We start from the raw sequence: 23110 nt of genomic DNA, 5'->3' as shown, positions 1-23110 counted from the left end.
AGCCTCCTCGGTAGCTAGGACTACATACGGGTGGCATGCCATGACACCAGCTATTTTGTTTTAATTATTTGTTGTAGAGACAGGGTCTCATTATGTTGTCCAGGGTGGTCTCGAACTTCTGGCCTCATGCAATCTTCCTGCTTCGGCCTCTGAAAGTGCTAAGATGACAGGTATGAGCCATCGTGCCCCAGCTCTAACTCATTTTCTACTACTGTCCCTTCAGACTTACTCTGCTCAGGCCACACTTGCCTTCTTTCCATTCCTTGAACATGCCAAGCTCATTTCTGCTTTAGGACTTTTGTTCTGACTGTTAGCTCTGCCTGGAAAGCTCCGATCCCAGATCTTACCATGGCTGGCTCCTTCTTAAATTCAAAACTCAGCTCAAATATCTCCTCCTTTGACTCTCCCCAGTCACTGCATAGAAGGAAACTCTACCTCAACCCCAGTTTCTATCCCCTTCCATGTTGCATTAGTTTTTTGTAGTAGTTGCCACTATTTAAAATTCAAGTATTTATTTACTGGCTATGCATTTATTAAATCTTCTCTCAACTGAAATATAAAATCCTTGAAAGCAGGGGTCTTAGTGGTCCTTTTCACCAGTCTATCATACCTAGAGCAGTGCCTAGGCATGTAATGGGCCTTAGACAAATATCTGTTGAATGATTAAGTAAAAAGCACTGAAGAATAATAAGCAAACTGCTTTTAACGGTGCCAGAGACAAGAGACTATTAGAAAGTCACAAAGAAAATAGAATATGATGACTCTTCTGGCCCTATTCATTCAGTTTGGTTGGTAATATGAATACATATAAGGCACTTGAAAGTCTGAATGTATGGAAATGGAGAAATTACTAAGTGTAGTCCTAATGGCCTGATTAAATTATTGCATTTTGATAATTAATGCCAAGAAAGAACCATTCTTTGGAGAAAATTTCTTTATGGTCGGCTAATTTTTTTCCATTCAACTTTCCTTTTACTTACTTATAACAAGATATAATTAGAAAAGAAGGGGTAACTGATGATTAGGTAAGAAGGGATAACGGATGAATAATCTACTAAGGTTTTTATTTTGAATTTCAAAGTAATTTCATTCCAGGTTAAACTAGACAATTCTTATCATCTGCTTCACTTGGCAGAAAATTGACCAAAGAAACATTTTCCTGACATACTCTTTCAGTAAACAGTTGTTTTCTTCCAAAATTTAAAAATGCATTCTTAATCATTAACTTGTTAGGCCTTTGATAGTCTTCAATAAATAAAACTATGAGAAATTACAGAAGCTTCAAATACTGTAAAATTAAAACTCAAAAGTTCATACATGTCATTAATCAGCTACACTCTGCATTACTGCTTCACTACAATACCTCTGTGATATTAGGTATGTTATTGACTTTGTTATATTTAATAGTTATCTCTTAATAAAGGTTGACTATTAAGTTGACATTCAAATTAAGATAGGCAAATGGGATAGGAAAGCGATTCTCTAAAACTTCAGGCAATCCAGCTCACTTCTACATAGAAACTGGACTTGCTATTTTTTCCACTGTGTGTGGTAAAATGAAACACATCACATGACAGCCAACAGATTTGGGATTTTTATATTTTTAGTAATCAATAATACCTTTGACTGTAAAACAGGGAGAATTTCTAAGCACTGAGATTTTATTTAAGCCTAATTACATAAAATTCATCATATTTTTGGACATTAGAAGGGAACTGGTATTTCAGAATATTATGTTTTTAGGCTATTTTACCTATTTTTTTTTAATCTAATGACCAAAGTGTCTTTAGACTGAAGTATCTAATGACCAAAGTGACTTTGATTTGTTTATTTTTTTGAAAATGCCAATAATACGCAATGTAAAGAGGCATAATTTATGCTCTGTAGAACTACAGAAGAAATGCTATTATTTTAATGAAAATTATAAACAGTGAAAAAGTTTCACTCTACATAGACAGAAGTGCCCAAAAATTTCATTTCTCATTTTCTTTTGAATTGTCATAATGATAATCAAACTTCTCTACTGTCTAGCTCAATGTCAGACAGGAAACAGTCAATATATCCTTTGTGAATAACTTAATTTCATGCCTCCATGCACTCAGAACCCATCAATACTAGTCAACTTACTGACATCAGGGATATATTGATAATGCTAGAAGAAATCTAACAAAGTGACCCAGGATTACATATTTTCACACATAAGCATTCTTCAACTATATATTAAAATTTATTTCCTGAAAAGATGTAAAAGGACAAAAGTTCATTTAATAAAGCCACAGTTTCACACCTAACAACTTGATCTAAATGGGTAATACATATTGTGAGATCATATTAAAGTCAATATAATCCATAACTTATGAATTATAGTAAATATCCTAAGAAGTTAATGTCCAGTGTAGAGGAAAATATCTAAATTATCTTTTAAAAATAGATATAAAATATACAAATAACAATTTCAAATAAAATATGACTGATGTACATTTGCTGAACTATCAAGCTCCTATTATCCTAAAATTAGAATGTCTCCATCTGTTTACCTGACATGAACAAGCTGATAAATGAAATCAGAACAACAGTGTATTCTGGCAAAACCAGAAACTTCCTGAAAACCTAGAAAAATATGTTCACAACAGATGGGTCATTTAGAAAATAAATATATCAATCTGTCAAACTGAGTACTGTTCTAATTCTCTAAATTAAAATCAGTTGGAGTTTTTTTTTTTAGTATCAAGAGTCTGTGACATTAGGGGGGCCAGAGAGGAAAAACCTAAAGATGCAAATATACACATCTGACGTGACCTAAACTGTCATATCGTTAGGTTTCCTGTTAAACATACTAAATTTAGGTAAAGTCCTTACCAGTTAACTTCTTCACAGGCTGGAGCCGAACACTGATAGACTGATGTGTGAGTAAGGGGGAGGATGGAAGAGAGCGAGACATGCCCTCCATAATCCGAATATGCTGCATACCTTCACTCACTGGAAGTGGCGGGACGGCGTAATCTGGCTCAAAAGCACAGTCGCTTTCTGTGGAGATGCCACCTGTTAGAAGTGGATGGAACAAAAGAGCTAGTGAGAAAAGATCCTGCCTTCCCTATTAAAATACATCTTATAGGATAATTCAGAACAACAAATATTAATTTTTCACTGTGAAAAATCAAAGTATTTTCACTACATGCATTCATTTCTAACTTACTATGTACTCAATTTCAGGTCTAGCACTACGAAACTGAAGATGAGTAAACTAAGGTTCCTTCTTATAAGGTGTTCACTGTCTCATGAGAAATGCAATCATATAAGAAAATAATTTCCACATAAGTTGTATAAAGAAATGATCTTACTTTTTTTTTCTGATAAGACACACATTAAAAGTATTTATCTGCTTAGCAAGCCATCATGTGCAATTGCTAGTAGGATCACTGTAACTCTATTTCTTTCTCCCCTCCTCCAAGAAAATACATAAAAACTCAAGTGGGTAAGACTGACATTATTATATAATGATCTTTGAATCTATTCTAATTTTTAAAAAGAGTAACTATATGCTGTTTACTTCTACTTATATGCTGTTGACTTCCACTTCTGGTAATGGCAGAATTATGTACTTCAGATAAACTTTTCCCAAGGAAAATTAGATATAAAATTATATATATATAAATTTTTACATGTGTGTGTGTGTGTGTGTGTGTGTGTGTGTGTGTGTGTGTGTGTGTGTGTGTGTGTGTGTGTGTGTGTGTGTGTGTGTGTGTGTGTGTGTGTGTGTGTGTGTGTGTGTGTGTGTGTGTGTGTGTGTGTGTGTGTGTGTGTGGTCTAAGGCCCACCAAGGGGTGAAAGTGGAGCTAGCAAAACTCCAACACTTTTGTTAAAAGCCCAAAGAACTATACTCTAGGAGCAAGTAGGAACTGAAATGACTGGTTCTCACAGGGACTAAAGCTCAGCTCTAAATATTTCCCATAAAATTAAATTAAGACAGTCTTGCATTGACAGTGCCTGCTAAAAACAAACATAAATCTTTGTGGAGGAAGGTAATATCATCATAGGTCTCAAATTATTTATATAATTTATCACATACTGCATCTAGCCCTTAATTAACAATAACAGAGATAAGAAAACATGAACAAAGTAAATCAGAGAAGCCATATAAACCAGAAATAGTCTCATAAGGAATACTGAATACAAAACAATGAGGGACAGAATTTAAAATAATATGCTAAATATGTTTAAGAAAATAAAGGTTTAAAATCTTAGCAGAGGAATGAAATTATGAAATTAAAAATTTAATAAATAGATGTAAAGGTAGATTAGACATCAAATTAGTAAACTGAAAGATATGTCAGAAGAAAACATTAAAATGATGAATGGAGAGTCAAAGAATGGAAATGGATTCTTAGATATGACACCAAAAGCACAAGCATTAAAGGAAAAAATTAAGTGGATTTCATCAAAATTAAAAACTGTATGCAACAAAGGACACTATCAAGAGAGTGAAAAGACAATGCTCATAATGGGAGAAAATATTTCCAAATCATGTATCTGATAGAGTCTAACATCTAGAACAAGCTTATCTAGCCCGTGGGCTGCATGCGGACAAGGACAGCTTTGAATGTGGTCCAAATCAAATTTTATAAACTTTCTTAAAACATTAGGGTTTTTTTTTTTTTTTTTTTTGCGCAATTTTTTAAAGCTTATCGGCTATCGTTACTTTTGGTGTATTTTATGTGTGGTCCAAGACAATACTTCTTCCAGTGTGGCTCAGGGAAGCCAAAAGATTGGACACCCCGATTTATTAGGTTGGTGCAAAACTAATTGCAGTTTTTTGCCATTAGTTTTAATAGAAGGTATAAAGAACTACTTCAACTCAACAACAAAAAGACAAACAATCCAATTTAAAAATGGGCAAAGCTGGGTGTCTTGACTCATGCCTATAATCCCAAGACTTTGAGAGGCCAAGGCGAGTGGATCACTTGAGCCCGTAAGTTTGAGACCAGCCTGGGCAATGGAGTGGGATCCCATTTCTACAAAAAATATTTTTTTAAAAAACTAGCCAGGTACAGTGGCATGTATCTGTAGTCCCAGCTACTTGGGAGGCTCAAGTGGGAAGATCACTTGCGCCCAGGAGGTTGAGGCTGCAGTGAGCCATGATCACACCACTGCACTCTAGCCTGGGTGACAGAGTGAGACCATTTCTTGAAAAAGAAAAAAACAAAAAACAAAAACAACTTCAAAGTACTTGAATAAACATTTCTCCAAAGAAGATACACAAATGGCCAACAAGAACATGTAATGTAGCTCAACAATCATTACAGAAAAACAAAGCCAAAATGAGAGACCACTTTATACCCACTAAAATGGGTATAATAAAAAAATGAGAGAACAAAAAAATGTTGGTGGCAAAATTAAAATCTTCATACACTGCTGGTGGAAATGTAAGACAGTGGTTCCTCAAAAAGTTAAACACAGAATTACCATATGACCTAGCCATTTCACTCCTTTGTATATACCCAAAGACATGAAAACAGGTTTTCAAGCAAAAACTTGAACATGAACATTCACAGCAGCATTACTCATAATAACCAAAAAGTGGAAACAACCCAAATGCCATTAACTGGTGAACGGATAAACAAAATGTGGCATATTTATACAATGAAATATTATCTATAGCCATAAAAAGAACGAAGGTCTGATTCATGCTACAACATTCAAAAGCCTTGAAAACGTACTAAGTGGAAGAAGCCAGACACAAAAGACCACATTTGTATTATTCCACTTATATGAAATGTTCAGGAGAGGCAAATCCACAATCTGCCATGTTCTCTCCATTTCTTCAACCACGACCTTAGCTGAGGCCACTATTATCTTATCCCAAACTTCTATTGGGAGAAATCTAGGATTTATTTTCTATCCTTGGATTTCAGGAATTTTACTAGGATTAACTTTTTTTCTTCTCATTCATCTCTGGGCCCTTTCACTTACTATGCTGACTAAATCTTCTCTTCCAACTTTTCTTTTCTCTCTCTTTGGAATTCTGGTCAGATAAATACCGTATCTCCTAGACTTACTTTTCAAGTCTCTTTCTCTCATCCTTGATTTCCAGTCTTTCATGAATATATTTGACATTGATTCATATGAAATTGCAGTATTTTACAGTTACATAAACAAAGAGGCATGCCATCAGTGTAATTCCTTAACTGAGGAGTCCTTTTATTGAAAAAAATCAGCATTAGATTTTTGAAAGCAATATATTTGATTTAGTGAAGCACCTCTTTTCACTTAAAATGTTCCAATGTTAAAAATTAGCTGATAATTTTAGAAACTAATAACACTCCTTAAGGAATAATACTGCAATTAGTCCAGTTTGGCTGTCCTACTTTACTTTTCTGCTTAAAACTATTTTCTTCCATCTTCTTTGTCCTATAAATTGTGCCTGAACTTATTGTAGCTACAGAGAAAAAACTAAAAATACATGTTTAAAGTACTGGTGAGCAGAGAATTTGATTATATACCAGTTTTTCCTGGGTAACTAGCAATCTCAAAATCTCAGTGGTTTACATTTCCTGTATGCTCATGAGCCTTCAGATTGACTCTGAGTCAGGTGATCTAGGTTGCGCATGATAGGGCTAGCTAGATACCAGTGCTATGGTCAGGTTCAGAACACTGCTATGTGTCTTCAATATTGGGCCCAGTCACTGAAGGCAAATGAACATACGTAGCACGCTCTTCTTGGCAGAAAAGAGGAGTGCAGGAGGCCAAGTCAAATCAGAGGAACATACTTAAGACTTCTGCTCAAGGCTGGGCACAGTGGCCCACATCTGAAATCCCAGCACTTTGGGAGGCTGAGGCAGGAGAGTTGCTTGAAGCCAGGAGTTTGAGATCGATGTGGGCAACAATGTAAAACACTGTCTCTACAAAAACTAAAAATATTAGCTGGGCGTGGTGTACCTGTAGTCCCAGCTACTCGGGAGGCTGAAGCAGGAGGATCAATTGAGCCCAGGAGTTCGAGGCTGCAGTGAGCTACGATCATACTACTGTACTCCGGCCTGGGCAACAGAGTGAGACCCTGCCTCTACTGAAAAAAACAACAAAGAAAAACCTCTCTGCTCACTAACATTCCACTGGCCCAAGGAACTCATGGAGCCAAGAGAAGCATCAGTGGGGCAGGGACATATACTTGGCCTATACCAGTGGGAGCTTCTGCAAAGTTGCATAGCATAAGGAATACATGTATAGTTTTATAACATGAAGTTAAAAAAAAGGGGGGGGCGGGGGAGGAATCCAATTTACCAAGCACGTAAGACAGCATCTACTGGTACTCTACATTACTCAATCTTTATTTTCTACCTTTCTTTTCCTGCTTTAGTCAACCAAATTAAAAGTGACTGAGATAATGTGATGGAGATGTGGCAGAATTTAAAAACTGCTAACTTGACAGAAAAAATTCAGTTATGCTGGACACCTGGTGACTTAGACATTCAGAAGTTAAGCTCAGAACGCACCAGAATCTAAAGTGTATGGACACCAAAGAAATGTTAGGAGTGACTGTGATCCAACTGAAATTTCAGTCATCACGAGGTATTATACTTAACATAAATGATTATTAGATATTAAAGTTCAAGTTAACAGAGAAACTCTTCCATTGAAGACAATACATATTCTAGAGAACTGCCTTCTAGTTTTTCAAGTAATAAAAATAACCACAAATAAAAACCTAGAAATCAAAAACCTCTAGCATAATAAGTTCACTTGTGATAATTCAGTGAACTGTGTACATCACTGGCGAATTTTTCAGTTTACATGACATGCTTCAATAAAAGTTTACTTTTAAAAAGTACACAGAAAAAAAATATATAGCATGGTGATAAACTGGCCCCTAAAGACAAAGCAATTTTGCATATGTAACAGAAGCAAAGGAGTTTTGCCTAAACCATTCCAAATGTCTTTTTAACTCAGAGCTCGTATCATCACTCTGTGACTCTGTAACATCCTTACAAGTCCATACATCAGGCAAGAAACAGGCCCCAAGAAGTTTAACAACGAGTATAGGATCATATGATCAGACAACATGACTGCCTATGTAAAAATTCCAAGGTATCTACAAAAGAGCTATAAGAAAAAATAAGTCAGTAAGGCAAATTCACAGGTTACAAAGTTAATGTACAAGAATCAAGTGTCTTCCTATATACTAGCAATGAACATTTGGAAAATCTTAAAAAACATTTAACCAACATCATTACAATAACACTACTAAAAAGATAAAATATTTTGGAATACATCTGAAAGAATACATACTATGTACTCTGAAAACTACAAGAAACTGGTAAGAGAAATTAAAAACCTAAATACAGCCAGGAGCTGTGGCATGTGCCTGCAGTCCCAGCTACTACTTGGGAGGCTGAGACAGAAGAATTGCTTGAGCTCAGGAGTTTAAGACCAGCCTCAGCAACATAATGAGATACTGTCTCTAAAAAAATGAAAACAAAACCCAAAAAACCTAAATGGAGCAATGTACCATGTTTATGGATCTGAAGACTCCATATCACTATGTCAATTGTCTCCAAAGTGATCTACAGGTTTGAAGCAATCCCGATGGAAATATAGCAGGCAGTTACTTTTATAGTAATCAATAAGCTAATTTAAAAACTTATACAGAAAAACAAAAGAACTAGGATAGCCACAACAATTTCGAACAAACAAAACCAAAACTGGAGTCCAAACAGTACATAATTTCAAGACCTACTAGGCGGTACAGTAATCCAGAGCTTAGATGGTGTTAGAAAAACAATGGACACAAAATGAATGAAACAGTCTAGAGCATCCAGAAAAAGAACCACACATATAGCCAACTAATTTGTGACAAAGGTCACAAAGGTCACAAAGGTCACTAGTACAAGGCCTAGTAGAATGGCCTAATACAGATACTCAACATCATTAATCATTATGGTAATTCAAACTAGGAGTTACTACTACACACCTAGTAAAATGGCTAAAATAAAAAAAACAAAATACTAGCAAAACCGAGTGCTGACAAGAATGAACTAGAGCTCTCATATACTGACGGTGACAATATCAACTGGTATATATAAGTTGGGAAACAGTTTGGCAGTTTGTAAGTAAACCTACCATATGACCCAGAAATCCAGCTCCTCGGAATTTACCCAAAAGAAATGAAGATATATGTCCCTCCTCCCACACACAAATGGAAAAATTATTACTCTCCACAAACTGAAAAGTACCCAAAGGTCCATCAACTGATGAATGGATAAACAAATTGTGACATATACATACAACAGAATCTTACTCAGCAATAAAAAGAATGAACTTCTGATGTGTGCACAAAAATAAAAAATGGGTAATACGTTCTTATACACCAATAACAGACAAACAGAGAGCCAAATCATGAGTGTACTCCCATTCACAATTGCTTCAAAGCGAATAAAATACCTAGGAATCCAACTTACAAGGGATATGAAGGACCTCTTCAAGGAGAACTACAAACCACTGCTCAACGAAATAAAAGAGGACACAAACAAATGGAAGAACATTCCATGCTCATGGAGAGGAAGAATCAATATTGTGAAAACGGCCATACTGCCCAAGGTAATTTATAGATTAAATGCCATCCCCATCAAGCTACCAATGACTTTCTTCACAGAATTGGAAAAAACTACTTTAAAGTTCATATGGAACCAAAAAAGGGCCCGCATTTCCAAGTCAATCCTAAGCCAAAAGAACAAAGCTGGAGGCATCATGCTACCTGACTTCAAACTATACTACAAGGCTACAGTAACCAAAACAGCATGGTACTGGTACCAAAACAGATATACAGACCAATGGAACAGAACAGAGGCCTCAGAAATAATACCACACATCTACAACCATCTGATCTTTGACAAACCTGACAAAAACAAGAAATGGGGTAAGGATTCCCTATTTAATAAATGCGGCTGGGAAAACTGGCTAGCCATATGTAGAAAGCTGAAACTGGATCCCTTCCTTACACCTTAAACAAAAATTAATTCAAGATGGATTAAAGACTTACATGTTAGACCTAAAACCATAAAAACCCTAGAAGAAAACCTAGGCAATACCATTCAGGACATAGGCATGGGCAAGGACTTCATGTCTAAAACACCAAAAGCATGGCAACAAAAGCCAAAATTGACAAATGGGGTCTAAGTAAACTAAGGAGCTTCTGCACAGCAAAAGAAACTACCATCAGAGTGAACAGGCAACCTACAGAATGGGAGAAAATTTTTGCAATCTACTCATCTGACAAAGGGCTAATATCCAGAATCTACAAAGAACTCAAACAAATTTACAAGAAAAAAACAAACAACCCCATCAACAAGTAGGCGAAGGATATGAACAGACACTTCTCAAAAGAAGACATTTATGCAGCCAACAGACACAGGAAAAAATGCTCTTCACTGGTCATCAGAGAAATGCAAATCAAAACCACAATGAGATACCATCTCACACCAGTTAGAATGGTGATCATTAAAAAGTCAGGAAACAACAGGTGCTGGAGAGGATGTGGAGAAATAGGAACACTTTTACACTGTTGGTGGGACTGTAAACTAGTTCAACCATCGTGGAAGACAGTGTGGCGATTCCTCAAGGATCTAGAACTAGAAATACCATTTGACCCAGCCATCCCATTACTGGGTATATACCCAAAGGATTATAAATCATGCTGCTATAAAGGCACATGCACACGTATGTTTATTGAGGCATTATTCACAATAGCAAAGACTTGGAACCAACCCAAATGTCCATCAATGATAGACTGGATTAAGAAAATGTGGCACATATACACCATGGAATACTATGCAGTCATAAAAAAGGATGAGTTCATGTCCTTTGCAGGGACATGGATGAAGCTGGAAACCATCATTCTCAGCAAACTATCGCAAGGACAGAAAACCAAACACCGCATGTTCTCACTCATAGGTGGGAATTGAACAATGAGAACACATGGACACAGGAAGGGGAACATCACATACCGGGGCCTGTTGTGGGGTGGGGGAAGTGGGGAGGGATAGCATTAGGAGATATACCTAATGTAAATGATGAGTTAATGGGTGCAGCACACCAACATGGCACATGTATACATATGTAACAAACCTGCACATTGTGCACATGTACCCTAGAACTTAAAGTACAAAAAAAAAAATCTCAAAAAAAAAAGTGGGTAATACAGTCAAAAGACTATATACTACATGGCTTCATTTACAGAATATTCTGGGAAATACTATAGTATTAGAAAATACTTAAGTGGTTGCTAGGGATTAGGTTGAGGGAGACAACTGATTACAAGGGGGCATGAGAGAACTTTTTATGGAAATAAGCTATATTTGATTTAGTGGTATTTAACACGACTATATATGTTTTAAAAATTCATGGTATGTACACTTATAATGGCAAATTTTACTTATATAAATTAAATAAACCTGACTTTTAAAAAACCTAATTTGTAATAACATACTCACTGTACACTTATGATTTGTGAACTTTTCTAATTGGATACTTTGTCTCCAAAGTACACTTTTAAAATAACAGCACAGGTGGTAATCTGGTCCCTAAAACGAGTGTAGGCATGTTAAACATAATACACACAATAACAATGCATAATTTCTCAAAGGGCTTTCATGTATGTCTGAAACAATGGGGTTTGGCCTAAATTATTCCTAATGTTCTTTCATGCAAAGATTTATACCACTCTGAGACTGCAATTATCTCACACATTCACATATTATTAAATACTAAAAAAAATTAAGCAGAGAAAGTTTAATAACTAATTAAAGATCATACAGTCAATCAGCAACAGAAGAAAATTAGAACCCACATCCTTACCATGGTCTACAAAGCTCCACATGATCTGGCTCCCACCTACTTAATTCTCTCACATCCTCCCCTTCCAACTTCTCTGACTCATCCCTTCCCACTTTCCCCCTCAATTCACACAGCACTTATCATTACCTGATATGACTTTCTTCTTTTATTTCTCTCACTCCTCCAGAATGAAAGTATCTTAACAGTAGGGACTTTCTCTCGTTTGTGTATCATGTAACTCAGACTGATTGAGACATGGGTATTAATGTAGCCCCTAGCTGGGCAGAGGGGCAAAGCTGACTCAGGCCTCCAGTCTTCTGTGGAGACTCAGCTCTGGCCCTTCCACCTGCCTGGACTGCTCTGTCCCAGGGTCTTCTTTCGGTGTTTTCGTCTCACAATCTCAGCACAGAAGGGACATCTTTACTTGCAGAGGCTTTAATGCCCTGACTAGAATCTCCAGTGCAGACTTGAACAGTAGTAATAGCAGACATAAGAAAAGGAAAAACTTCCAGCTTTTCAATAGTCTGTCTGCATCAGTGCGATGCAAATAGAGAGGACTCCTAGTGAAATAAATTCTATGAATGAAATCTATATGGAAAAGCCTTCAAAAGGAGTGCTTATGTTATTCTGCAGGAGACAGAAATAATAGACAAGAGACAAACCATGAGTGTAAAGATTGTACAAAACCCTTCAGTAACCATTATTCCCTTCAGAGACATGGGAGAATTCAAAATGAAAAGAAACCCTTTGAACAATTTTAGAGCAGGACAGTATTTGATCTATAGTCACCTCCAAAACATACATGAGATCTCACACTGAAGACAAACTTTACGACTGTAATCAGTGTGGAAAGCTCTTCAAAAACAGCTCTTGCTTTGTAGTGCACAAGAGAATATACACTGGGCAAAAACTCAACACAAAGACCGTGGGAACCTTTAGTAGGAGCGCTCATTTTACTGTGCACTGGAGCGGATATCCATGTTGGAGAAAACTCGACAACAGCACTGACTGGGAAAAAGCAGAAACTTTCACCTTACAATGGCTATACACACATGAGAGAAACACAACGAATGCGGTGAATTCAGGAAAGTCTTGAGCAGGAACTTTAATATTACTGAACATGTTTAGACACATTCTGGGAAGAAAGGCTATAAATGCAATGACTGGGAAGGTTTTCAGAAGTTACTCGACCTATGCCTATGGAAAAAGGTGAGGACATATAAAGGAGAGAAATCATATATGTAATGAATATGTTAGGCTTCAATAGTCCTTCTTGCCTTTAAAGATATGAAAAGTCACACTGGAAAGAAACCTTATGACTATATACCACATAGGAGGGCCTTCAGCCAAAAATTTTCTCTTGTTCTACATAAGAGAATTAATACAAGGAAACAAATCATATGACTGTTTAAAAAAATCAGTAAGGACATATATTTGAAAAATTTAATTAGGTTCCAATTAGGTTCCAATTCCAGGAAAGATGGAGTACACATACCCTACCTTGTCTCTCTCACTGAATACAACTATAAACCCTGGAAAGAATGCATAGAGCTTAATTCTAGTTTCCCATCTGGCATGTAAGGAGCTTAGAAGTTTTCACTTCATCTAACATGTAAAAAACTAAACACGTTGAAAAATCAACAACTCTTCTTACATTCTTTAGAGAAGGGAAGTCACGATGTAAACTGCTGTGCCAAAAGTTGGAGAGAGACAGGTGACTACAGAGAATGCAGAAACCCACAAGCAGCAACCTCAGTGGGAACCAATACAGAAGTAGGAAAACCTGAACTGTAGTTGATGAATTATTGGAGGCTCAGGCAGACAAGCCTGAGAAATCAAAATTCTGAGGGGATCCAGTTTCAGAGGGGCCCCAATCTTTTGTGAGTTTTATCTCCTGGAGCACTATGAGGCTCTCAGTCAGTATTGAAGAAAAATCCACTCCTGCTTCCAGGAGGGGCAGAGGAAAGTAACCATTTTGAAATGTACCAGAGAATGGTATTCTTCTTAACCATCAGGAGAAATTACTTTCCCAGAGCTTAACCACACTTGTGAAAGAAAAATACCAAACTTCAGCCTCCTCTAGCCATCCTGTTCCACCTAACTATGAGAAGGGAGAAAAACAAAACAAACAAAAAAAAAAAACAAAGAAAAAAACAGAGAAGCACTGGTAAAGTTCATAGTGAAAGGGCACAGGCTCACCAAAAGACAAGAACAAGTACCAAAGTACTATAGATGCTTCCTTTTCCCACACACCTGAACACTACATTACTAAAGGTTTATTCACTACAGTTCCTTCTACTCAAAACATCATGTCTACCTTTCAGCAAAAAATTGCAAGACACATTAAAAGGCGAAAGATACTGTTGGAAGAGACAGAGCAAGGATTAGAAACACACCCAGTTACAGTGTGTCCAGATTTGGTTCCTTCTGAGGGTTCGTGGTCTCGCTGACGCAGACCTTCGTGGTGATTGTTACAGCTCTTAAAGGTGCCACGGACCAAAGAGTGACCAGCTGCAAGATTTATTGTGAAGAGCAAAAGAACAAAGCTTCCACAGCACACAAAAGAACGCCAGTGAGTTGCCACTGCCGGCTGGGGTGGCCAGCTTTTATTCCCTTATTTGTCCCCACCCATGTCCTGCTCATTGGTCCATTTTACAGAGTGCTGATTGGCCCATTTTACAGAGTGCTCATTGGTCCATTTTATAGAACACTGATTGGTGCATTTTACAAACCTCTAGCTAGCTACAGAGCACTGATTGGTGCATTTTACAAACCTCTAGCTAGCTACAGAGCACTGATTGGTGTGTTTTACAAACCTCTTGTAAGAGAAAAGTTCTCCAAGTCCCCACTCGACCCAGGAAGTCCAGCTGGCTTCACCTCTCAACAGCAGGGATTAAACACCCTGCTATAAACTGGTTCTGACTATAAATGTAAACAATTATGATTAATATGCTATGGGCTTTCATGAAAAAAAGTAGACAACATGCAAGAACAGATGAGTAATATAAGTAGATGGAAATTCTATGAAAGAATAAGAAAATGTAGATCAAAAACATTAGAATAGAAATTAAGAATGCCTTTAATGGGTTCATTAGCAGACTGGATGTGGCTGAGGAAAGAGTCTAAGCTTCAGGATATGTCAATAAAAACATTCAAAACTGAAAAGCAAACAGAAAAAAGAACAGAACACCTAAGAACTGTGGAACCACTCCAAAAGGTGTAAATATGCATAATGGGAATAACAGAAGAAGAAATATTTAAGGCAATAATGACTGAAGATTTCCCCAAATTAATGTCAGACACCAAACCATAGACCAGAAAGCTCCAAGTACCCCCAGCAGGATAAATGCCAAACAAACTATGCTTCAGTAAAACACATTCAAACTTCAGAAAATCAAAGAGAAACAAAAAAAATCTTAAACCACAGGGAAAAAAACCTTACCTACAGGGAAGCAAAGAAAAAATTATTAATGTATCTGATATCTCCTCAGAAACAATACAAGAAAAGAGTAGAATGAAATAAAGTGGTTAAAAAAACAAACAAACCTAGAATTCTATACCCTGCAGAATCATCCTTCAAAAGTGAAGGAGAAATAAAGACTTTCCCAAACAAAAACAGAAAATTTGTTGCCAGAAGACCTGCCTTGCAAGAAATGTTAAAAGTTCTTCAGAGAAATAAAATGATATAGGTCAGAAAATCTGATCTACATAAAGAAAGGATAAGCTTTAGAGAATGAATACGTGAAGATAAAGACTTTTTTTAAAATTCTTAATTGTTCTAACAGATAAGTTGTTCAAAATAATAATAGCAACAATATATTTGATTATGTATGCTTGTGTGTGCTATGTGTATATGTATAATATACATATATACACACTTACATACACACACATGTGTGCATGTATGCTTGTGTGTGTGTGAGTAAAATAAATGATGACAATGATATAAGGGATGCCAGGGAGGAATTAGGGATATTTTGTTATTACACAGTATCTGCACTACCTGTGAAATAGTACAGTATTATTTGAAAGATAACTTAAATTTATTGTAAATATATATTGCAAATTTTAGGCAGCCACTAAAAAAGGTGAAAAAAGGAGTGATATAAGAAAGGAAAGAAAATGGAATTATATGAAATTTTGAATTAAAACAACAAATGGCAGAAAAGAGTAGAAGACAAAAATAGAAACTGTGAAGGGCAACAAACAGAAAATAGTAACAAGTATGGTAGATATTAATCCAACTATATCAGTAATCACTTCAAAGGTCAATAATCTAAATATACCAATTAAAAGTCAGAGATTGTAACAATGGGTCAAAAAAACAGACCCAACTAATGTGTTACTTATAAAAAACTCACTTTAAAGGAGTCAATTCCCCAACAAGACTTAACAGTCTTGACCGATGAGTATGTAACAAGAGAGAATCAAAACACGAGGCAAAAATGGATAGAACTACATGGATAAATAGACGAATACACTATTACACTTGAGACTTTGACAGCCTTCTATCAGAAATGGACAGATCCAGCAGGCAGAAAATCAGTAAGGACACAGTTGAACTCAACAGCACCATCAATCAATCGGTTATAATGGACACCTATAGACTACTTCACATTACAACAGCAGAATACACATTCTTTTCAAGCGCACATGGAATGTTCATTATGAATGAACACATTCTGGGCAATAAAGTACACCTTAACAAACTCAAAAGAATAGAAATCATACAATGGTTGCTCTAAGACCACAACAAAATTAAACTAGAAATCAATAACAGAAAGATAGCTGAAAAATCCCAAAATACTTGGATAGTAAACACACATTTAAATAACACACAGTTCAAAGAAGAAATCTCAAAAGAAATTTTAAAATATTTTGAACTAAATAAAAATACAACTTTTCAAAATCTGTGGGATGCAGTGATAGACTGAAATTTATAGTGCTTAATATATATATATTAGAAAAGAAAGATCTAAAATCAATAATCTAAGCATCTATCTTAGGAAACTAGAAAAAGAAGAGCAAATTAAATTCAAAGCAAGCAGAAGAAAAGAAATAATAAAAACTAGAGCAGAAATCAGTGAAATTGGAAATGGGAATCAATAGAGAAAAATCAACAAAACCAAATCCTGGTTCTTTGAAAAGAAAAAAAATTGAAAAGATCAATAAAATTGAGGAGCTTCTAGCCAGGCTAAAAAAGAGAGAGAAAGACACAAATTACTAATCCCAGAAATGAAAGAGGGGTATCACCACAGATTTCATGCACATTAAAAGGATAATACAGGAATATTATAAGCAATTCTACACCCACAATTTGATGACCTAGATAAAATGACCAATTCCTTGAAAAACGCAATCTGGCAAAATTCTTACAAGAAAAAATAGACAAACTGAATAGGCCTATAACTATTAAATAAATTTAATCAGTAACTGGTAACCTTCCAAAACAGAAAGCACCAGGCCCAGATGGGTTCACTGGTAAATTCTACTAAACATTTATGGAAGAAATTATACAAATTGTCTACAATCTTTTTCAGAAGGTAGAAGCAGAAGGACTACTTCCTAACTTATTCTATAAGGTCAGCATTACCCTAATATGAAAACCAGACAGATACAACAAGAACACTACAGAAATTTCTCTCATGAACATATGTGCAAAAATTCTCAATAAAATATTCACAAATCAAATCCAACAATGTATAAAAAGAATTACACACCATGACTAAGTGGTATTTATACCACATATGCTAGGCTAGCTCAACACTTGAAAATCAATTAACAAAATCAATCACATGAACAGGCTAAAGAAGAAAAATCACATGATCATATCCATATGATCAGATCCATAAAAAGCATTTGACAATATCCAAAAGCGTCTGAAGACTGAAAACAAATATTATCAGGCAGACTGGGGAAGGAGCACAGAACTTAAAGTTCTGAAGTGGTATTGAGTTTACTATGTTTTTTCCTTGCATTTTACCTGGCTTGGAGAGCTCAAAACTCAGAGAAGTATCTACTGGGTAAGATCAGAAAAAACTACAAAAGAATCCCTCCCTTTCTGGTCTGAGGACCAGAAAAATGGGCCCTTATGGCTCCAAGAGACTGGAGGAAACCTCCCCCTTTTTTTCCCTTTCCCCCTTTTCTTCCATCCCAGTTCCCAGGCAATTTCATGGCAGTAGCAGCACAGATGCGGTAGTGGTGACTGGGCAAGCACCTGAACTCTGAGAGAAGGGAATCTTTTTCTCTTATCCCAGGAGTTGTGGTCCCAAGGGTGTGAAGCACATCCTCACTGCTGTTGCTTTTTTCTCTGTCTGTTCTCTTATCACTTGGTCTGGATGAAGACACAGCTACAGGAAGTGACTGGCAGAGTAGTTAAACTGAAGCCCCCATTTTCTGTCCAGAGGACTGGGCAGAAAGGTCCTGGGGAACTGGAAAATGCTGGTGAGATTGTGGTGAAAAGAGATCATGAAAACAATCCCATAATGCTGTATATGAACTATTGGGCTCACCTCTGAGTTGTGTGTGCATGAATCTGATCCTAAACAGCATACTATAGGCTTTTATAACAGAGCTAAAAGTTATACCACTACTCTGGTCCCAAAATGCACAGTGGGTCACACTTGTGGGACTGACCTAAATAGCACTGCAAATACTTTAAAACTTGAACTGATATTTGACCATAGACTCCAGAAGGCAGGTAGAAAACTGTCCTGGACGTAATCTGGGTGACTGGCCTCTGACACACAGACACAAAAATCAACATTCTCCTCAGGATTTAAACAAAACTCAGGGTCTCATGAAATAATATTCAAACTATCTAGGACAATCCTAAACTATTTGGCATATGAATAAATAGGAAAATCACAACTTGAAAGGGAAATGTCAATAAACAAACGTCAACCCTGAGATGACACAGATGTTGAAATTAAAAAAACAAAGACCTTAAGGCAACTCTATAATAATGCTTCACTATATAAAGGCAAACATTCCCAAAATGAACGGAAAGACAGAAAGTCTCAAAATCCGGCGTGTATTTTACCTGTAAAGAATATCGTGCTTCCTATCAGCCAGATTTCAAGTGCTCAATAGCTACATGTGGCCAATGACTATGTATTATACCATGAAGTTCTAGACCTATATTCAGAATAAAGTCCAATCAGTCTGTAGAAAGTAAGATTAAGAAGTGTGATCCAACCACCAAAGACTAGAAAAATCCATGGATGATTACTCTTACCACATCCCCCATTCAACTCACCTATGTGGTCTATGCAAAACACAGACAAATCTTGGAGAATTACAGTAAATTTTTGTAACTTATTCAGTTTGCAGCTCCCACTACTGCTACCATTCTAGATGTAGTTTTGTTGCTGAAGCATATATTAACACATCCCTGGCACCTGGTTTGCAGCCACTGACCTGGGAACAGAACCATCAGAAACAGTATGTGTTCAGCTGTCAAGAGTCAGCTATGTTTTCACTGTCCTATCTCCTGTTAATTCTCTGGCCTCTAGGTCATAATCTAATCCACAGGTACTTTAAGTGCCTTTCCATTCCATAGGGCACTATTCTGGTCTACCACACTAATAGTATGTTGATAAGACTTGGTGAACAGGAAATAGCAACTAATCTAGGTACCTTGGTAAGAGGCTTATTGCAGAACTTCAGGTTACCGTTAGTATTTTGGAAAATAGCTATGCCATCCTCTGCAAAAAACTATTAATCTTTTCTGAAAGAATAGTTTTTGGCTTATTACAGGGCTTAGAATAAATGGTTTGACCATGTGCCACCATATTACCATGTGACCTGGGCAGCCTGCCATGAACTTAGTATTATTAGACCAACAAAACAATATAATTGGGTGTGCACTGCAGCACTTCATCATCAAATGGAAGAGTGTATGTGAGATGAGGCTTCAGCAGGTCTTGAATCATAAATAATCGGTATGAGCAAGTAGCCATAAGTCCATGGCTCCTACTTTTGCTTTATCATTTCTTTTCTCTCAATTTGGATGTATGATTTGATCTCATGGAGAATTTTCTAAGACCACCTGACTGGGGAAAAAAAAAAAGTCAGGTCTTGTTTAATGATGGCTCTGCATGACATGTAGATGACAACAGCACAGCAACCCCATTCAGGGGTGGTCCTGAAGGAGTGGGTGAAGTGAAGAAGTGAAGCCCTCCCTGTGGCAGAAATTTGAGCAGGGCCTGATTGTCCACTTCGATTGTAAGGAGAGATAACAGAGGTACTGTTCTATACTGACTCATGGACAGTGTTTAATGGTTTTACTGGGTATTCAGAGGCTTGGAAGGAACAATTAGAAAACTGATTACAAAGATATCTGGTGTCAAAAAATTTGGCTGTATCTCTTTGAAAGGGAACACACATGAAGTAATTTATGTCCCATGTGAATACCTGACAAAGAGCAAACATAGCAGAGAAAGGGCTGCTTAACCTGGTAAACAAGATGGCCTGTTCTGGGGACTCAGTCTCAGTCAATGAAAATGGCCTACCCAGCCACTCTACCCTACCCTCATTAACAAAGGGATGGAATTTATACATGGACTTAGCAAAATGAACTTCCTCTCATCAATACTAATCTAAGGCCACAGCTGAATGATCACCCTACCAACAGTCCATACATGTGCTGGGGGACAGGTAGGTACATATGCCAATATATGGTACCATTCATAGGATGATCAGAAAATTACCTCTCTGCTCATTTCTAACTCCTTGTGATTTCCCCTTCCTTCTTAATAAATCAACTATAAATTTAAAATAAATTTTGTTACATTCATTATTTACCACTTCTGTGTTTATAGTGCGAAGGTTTTCAGGATTGTCTTATTCTGCCCCCTTGTGGGAACCAGCTCTTCAATCTTTCACTAGGAAATAAACATTAAAACCAACTGCTCTTCAAATGAAACAAAACAAAAAAAGTATCAACTCTATAATAATTTTCCCCAGGCTTTACCAATAGATCACTTCCTAATAATTTCTTATCCAACTGTCTATGACCCTTCAAAAAGACTTACAAAGTTTTTCCATAACTTTTATCTCTTACCAGAAAAATTCACTTAAGAATATTTTAAAATAAAATCTTTCTAGATGTTCATACCTTTTCCGAACTTTTTTTTTTTCTTTTTTTTGAGATGGAGTCTCACTCTGTCACCCAGGCTGGAGTGCAGTGGCACGATCTTGACTCACTGCAAGCTCCACCTCCCGGGTTCACGCCATTCTCCTGCCTCAGCCTCCCGAGTAGCTGGGACTACAGGCACCCGCCACCACGCCCAGCTAATTTTTTTTTTGTATTTTTAGTAGAGATGGGGTTTCACCGTGTTAGCCAGGATGGTCTTGATCTCCTGACCTCGTAATCCACCCGCCTTGGGCCTCCCAAAGTGCTGGGATTACAGGCGTCAGCCACTGTGCCTGGCCTTCCAAACTTTTTAGTTGTCATGCTTTTATTCCTTTTCTTTCATAAAGGTGAATAAGCTTCTACAAGGCTTCTAATGTTAATTAGGCCAATTATCATAAGCTAAATAGGCTGTTTAATATGTTCTAATACAAAATGTGCTTGGGGCCACGTATTCCAAGAGCTTAAGATTACAAATTATCATAATCATTTTGCAAATCTGAACACTCATATATGAGGAAATAGTGGAATACATAATGGGTTACTTAGACTATCAACCAATACACAGATTTTAAGAAATTAAGAATTTAAGTATGTTCCTGGAGGGACGGCCATGCTATACTGTTAACTGAGAGAGAAGGGGAGAACTAAAACTGCATTTTGTTTTTCAAAAACCTTCAAACTGGTTTAAATATGCATATGCATCCTTGCATATGCCAGTATGAGCTCAGAGGAAAACACGGAAAGATACAAACTGAATGTAGGTATTTGTTACTTTAGGAGAGTGGAACAGGAAGAAGCCTTAACATAACCTTTTTAAATGTCTACATTGTTTGGTATAAATTAACTTTTTAAAAAATTAATGAAACTATAACAATACATTCTAAGACATATCCCTAACATTCTAAATAATAATGAACTATTGGCCTCAATTTGGGGCTATGTATTCCAAGAGGCATCTCAACTTTAATTTTATAAAAATAGTGTGCTTTAACTTAAAAAAATCTATAACAAATTAAATTTCTGAAGAAATACAGAACAAGCAATAAAGATATTTCAGAGGGATTTATCATTTAAGCTCAAATCTTCCAAATATTATCCAACCACCAACAAACAAATATATAGTTTATATATCAGAATGAAAAGGTTCTAAATACATGCTACCAACAATACTGATTTGAAACTTGGGATGTAGATAAGTATAAAGCCAGAATATAATATAAAATTAATATTTCCTATAGGAAAATAATAGTGATTTCACAACATTATTCTGAGAATTAAATGAGGATTATGTGAAAACACCTAGTTCACAACCTGGCACATAAACAGAACAGTCTTATTCATTAGTAATGCTAGTATACTAGATATATTCTTATACTGAGATAAAGAAATAATACACTGAATATTGAAATAATTTCCTTGTCACTCTATGTAATTAACCACAGTTGGTTCAATAAAGAAATCATTGTAACTTTCCAGACTGAAGAATAATTTGTGTGTTTCAAGAGCATAAACATCTCATTTCTACTAAATATTTTACATATTTGCAAGGAAAGAGGATCAGAATACAGTATATTTAACAATTTAATATACTAGTTCTATTGACATACCAGCATGTATTAATCAAATAAAGTTGGCTACAAATAATGGAAATCATTTGCAAAGCCACACCGTCCGCATTTTCCCATCTTCCAGCATGAGCTGGTTTCGTGGACATCATTACACCAGTACACATCTTGTACACCAGAACTCAATGCCTTGCATAATGCTATTTTTGCAAAAGAAAATAAAAACTGGGTTTCAATCATATCATGCTGGTTCATCTACCCACTTAATGTCTAGAACCAAGTAAGTTGCTTACATATATATGATCGCTAATGAAAAAAATCATTTAACGCAGAAAATTGAGCCAGTAAAACAAACAAACAAAAAAACCAACTCTAATAAAGTAACTCAAGATTCCTGAAATACAGAATCCAAATTCCAGGAATTGTAGTTTCCTTCATCAAACTTGATAACCTAAATACAAGGCACTAGCACTGTTCTGTATGCAAAGATCCTGCTATTAATAAACTCCTACATTACTAGGACAAATGGAGACCCAATAGACAAATAAGACAAAATACAATAATATAGTGCAATTATATATAA

The 23110-nt window shown here is 36.3% G+C and overlaps 1 protein-coding gene across 6 annotated transcripts in view; it reads right to left on the bottom strand.

Moving 5' to 3' along the window:
• Positions 1-23110, bottom strand: part of TANC2 (tetratricopeptide repeat, ankyrin repeat and coiled-coil containing 2) — a 486030-nt gene that overhangs the window by 332964 nt on the left and 129956 nt on the right. For 3 of the 6 annotated variants that reach the window (XM_054537237.2, XM_054537238.2, XM_054537239.2), the window contains exon 4: positions 2860-3042. In XM_054537237.2, the coding sequence (XP_054393212.1) occupies positions 2860-3042 (183 nt within the window). The remainder of the gene's footprint in view (positions 1-2859; positions 3043-23110) is intronic. The other 3 variants (XM_054537241.2, XM_024234406.3, XM_054537240.2) reach the window with 1 other exon arrangement.

The sequence above is a fragment of the Pongo abelii genome, chromosome 19 (genome assembly GCF_028885655.2).
Source record: "Pongo abelii isolate AG06213 chromosome 19, NHGRI_mPonAbe1-v2.0_pri, whole genome shotgun sequence".
Lineage (NCBI taxonomy): Eukaryota > Metazoa > Chordata > Mammalia > Primates > Hominidae > Pongo > Pongo abelii.
The sequence above is the reverse complement of the archived record's forward strand: the minus strand, read 5'-3'. Positions and strand labels throughout refer to the sequence as shown.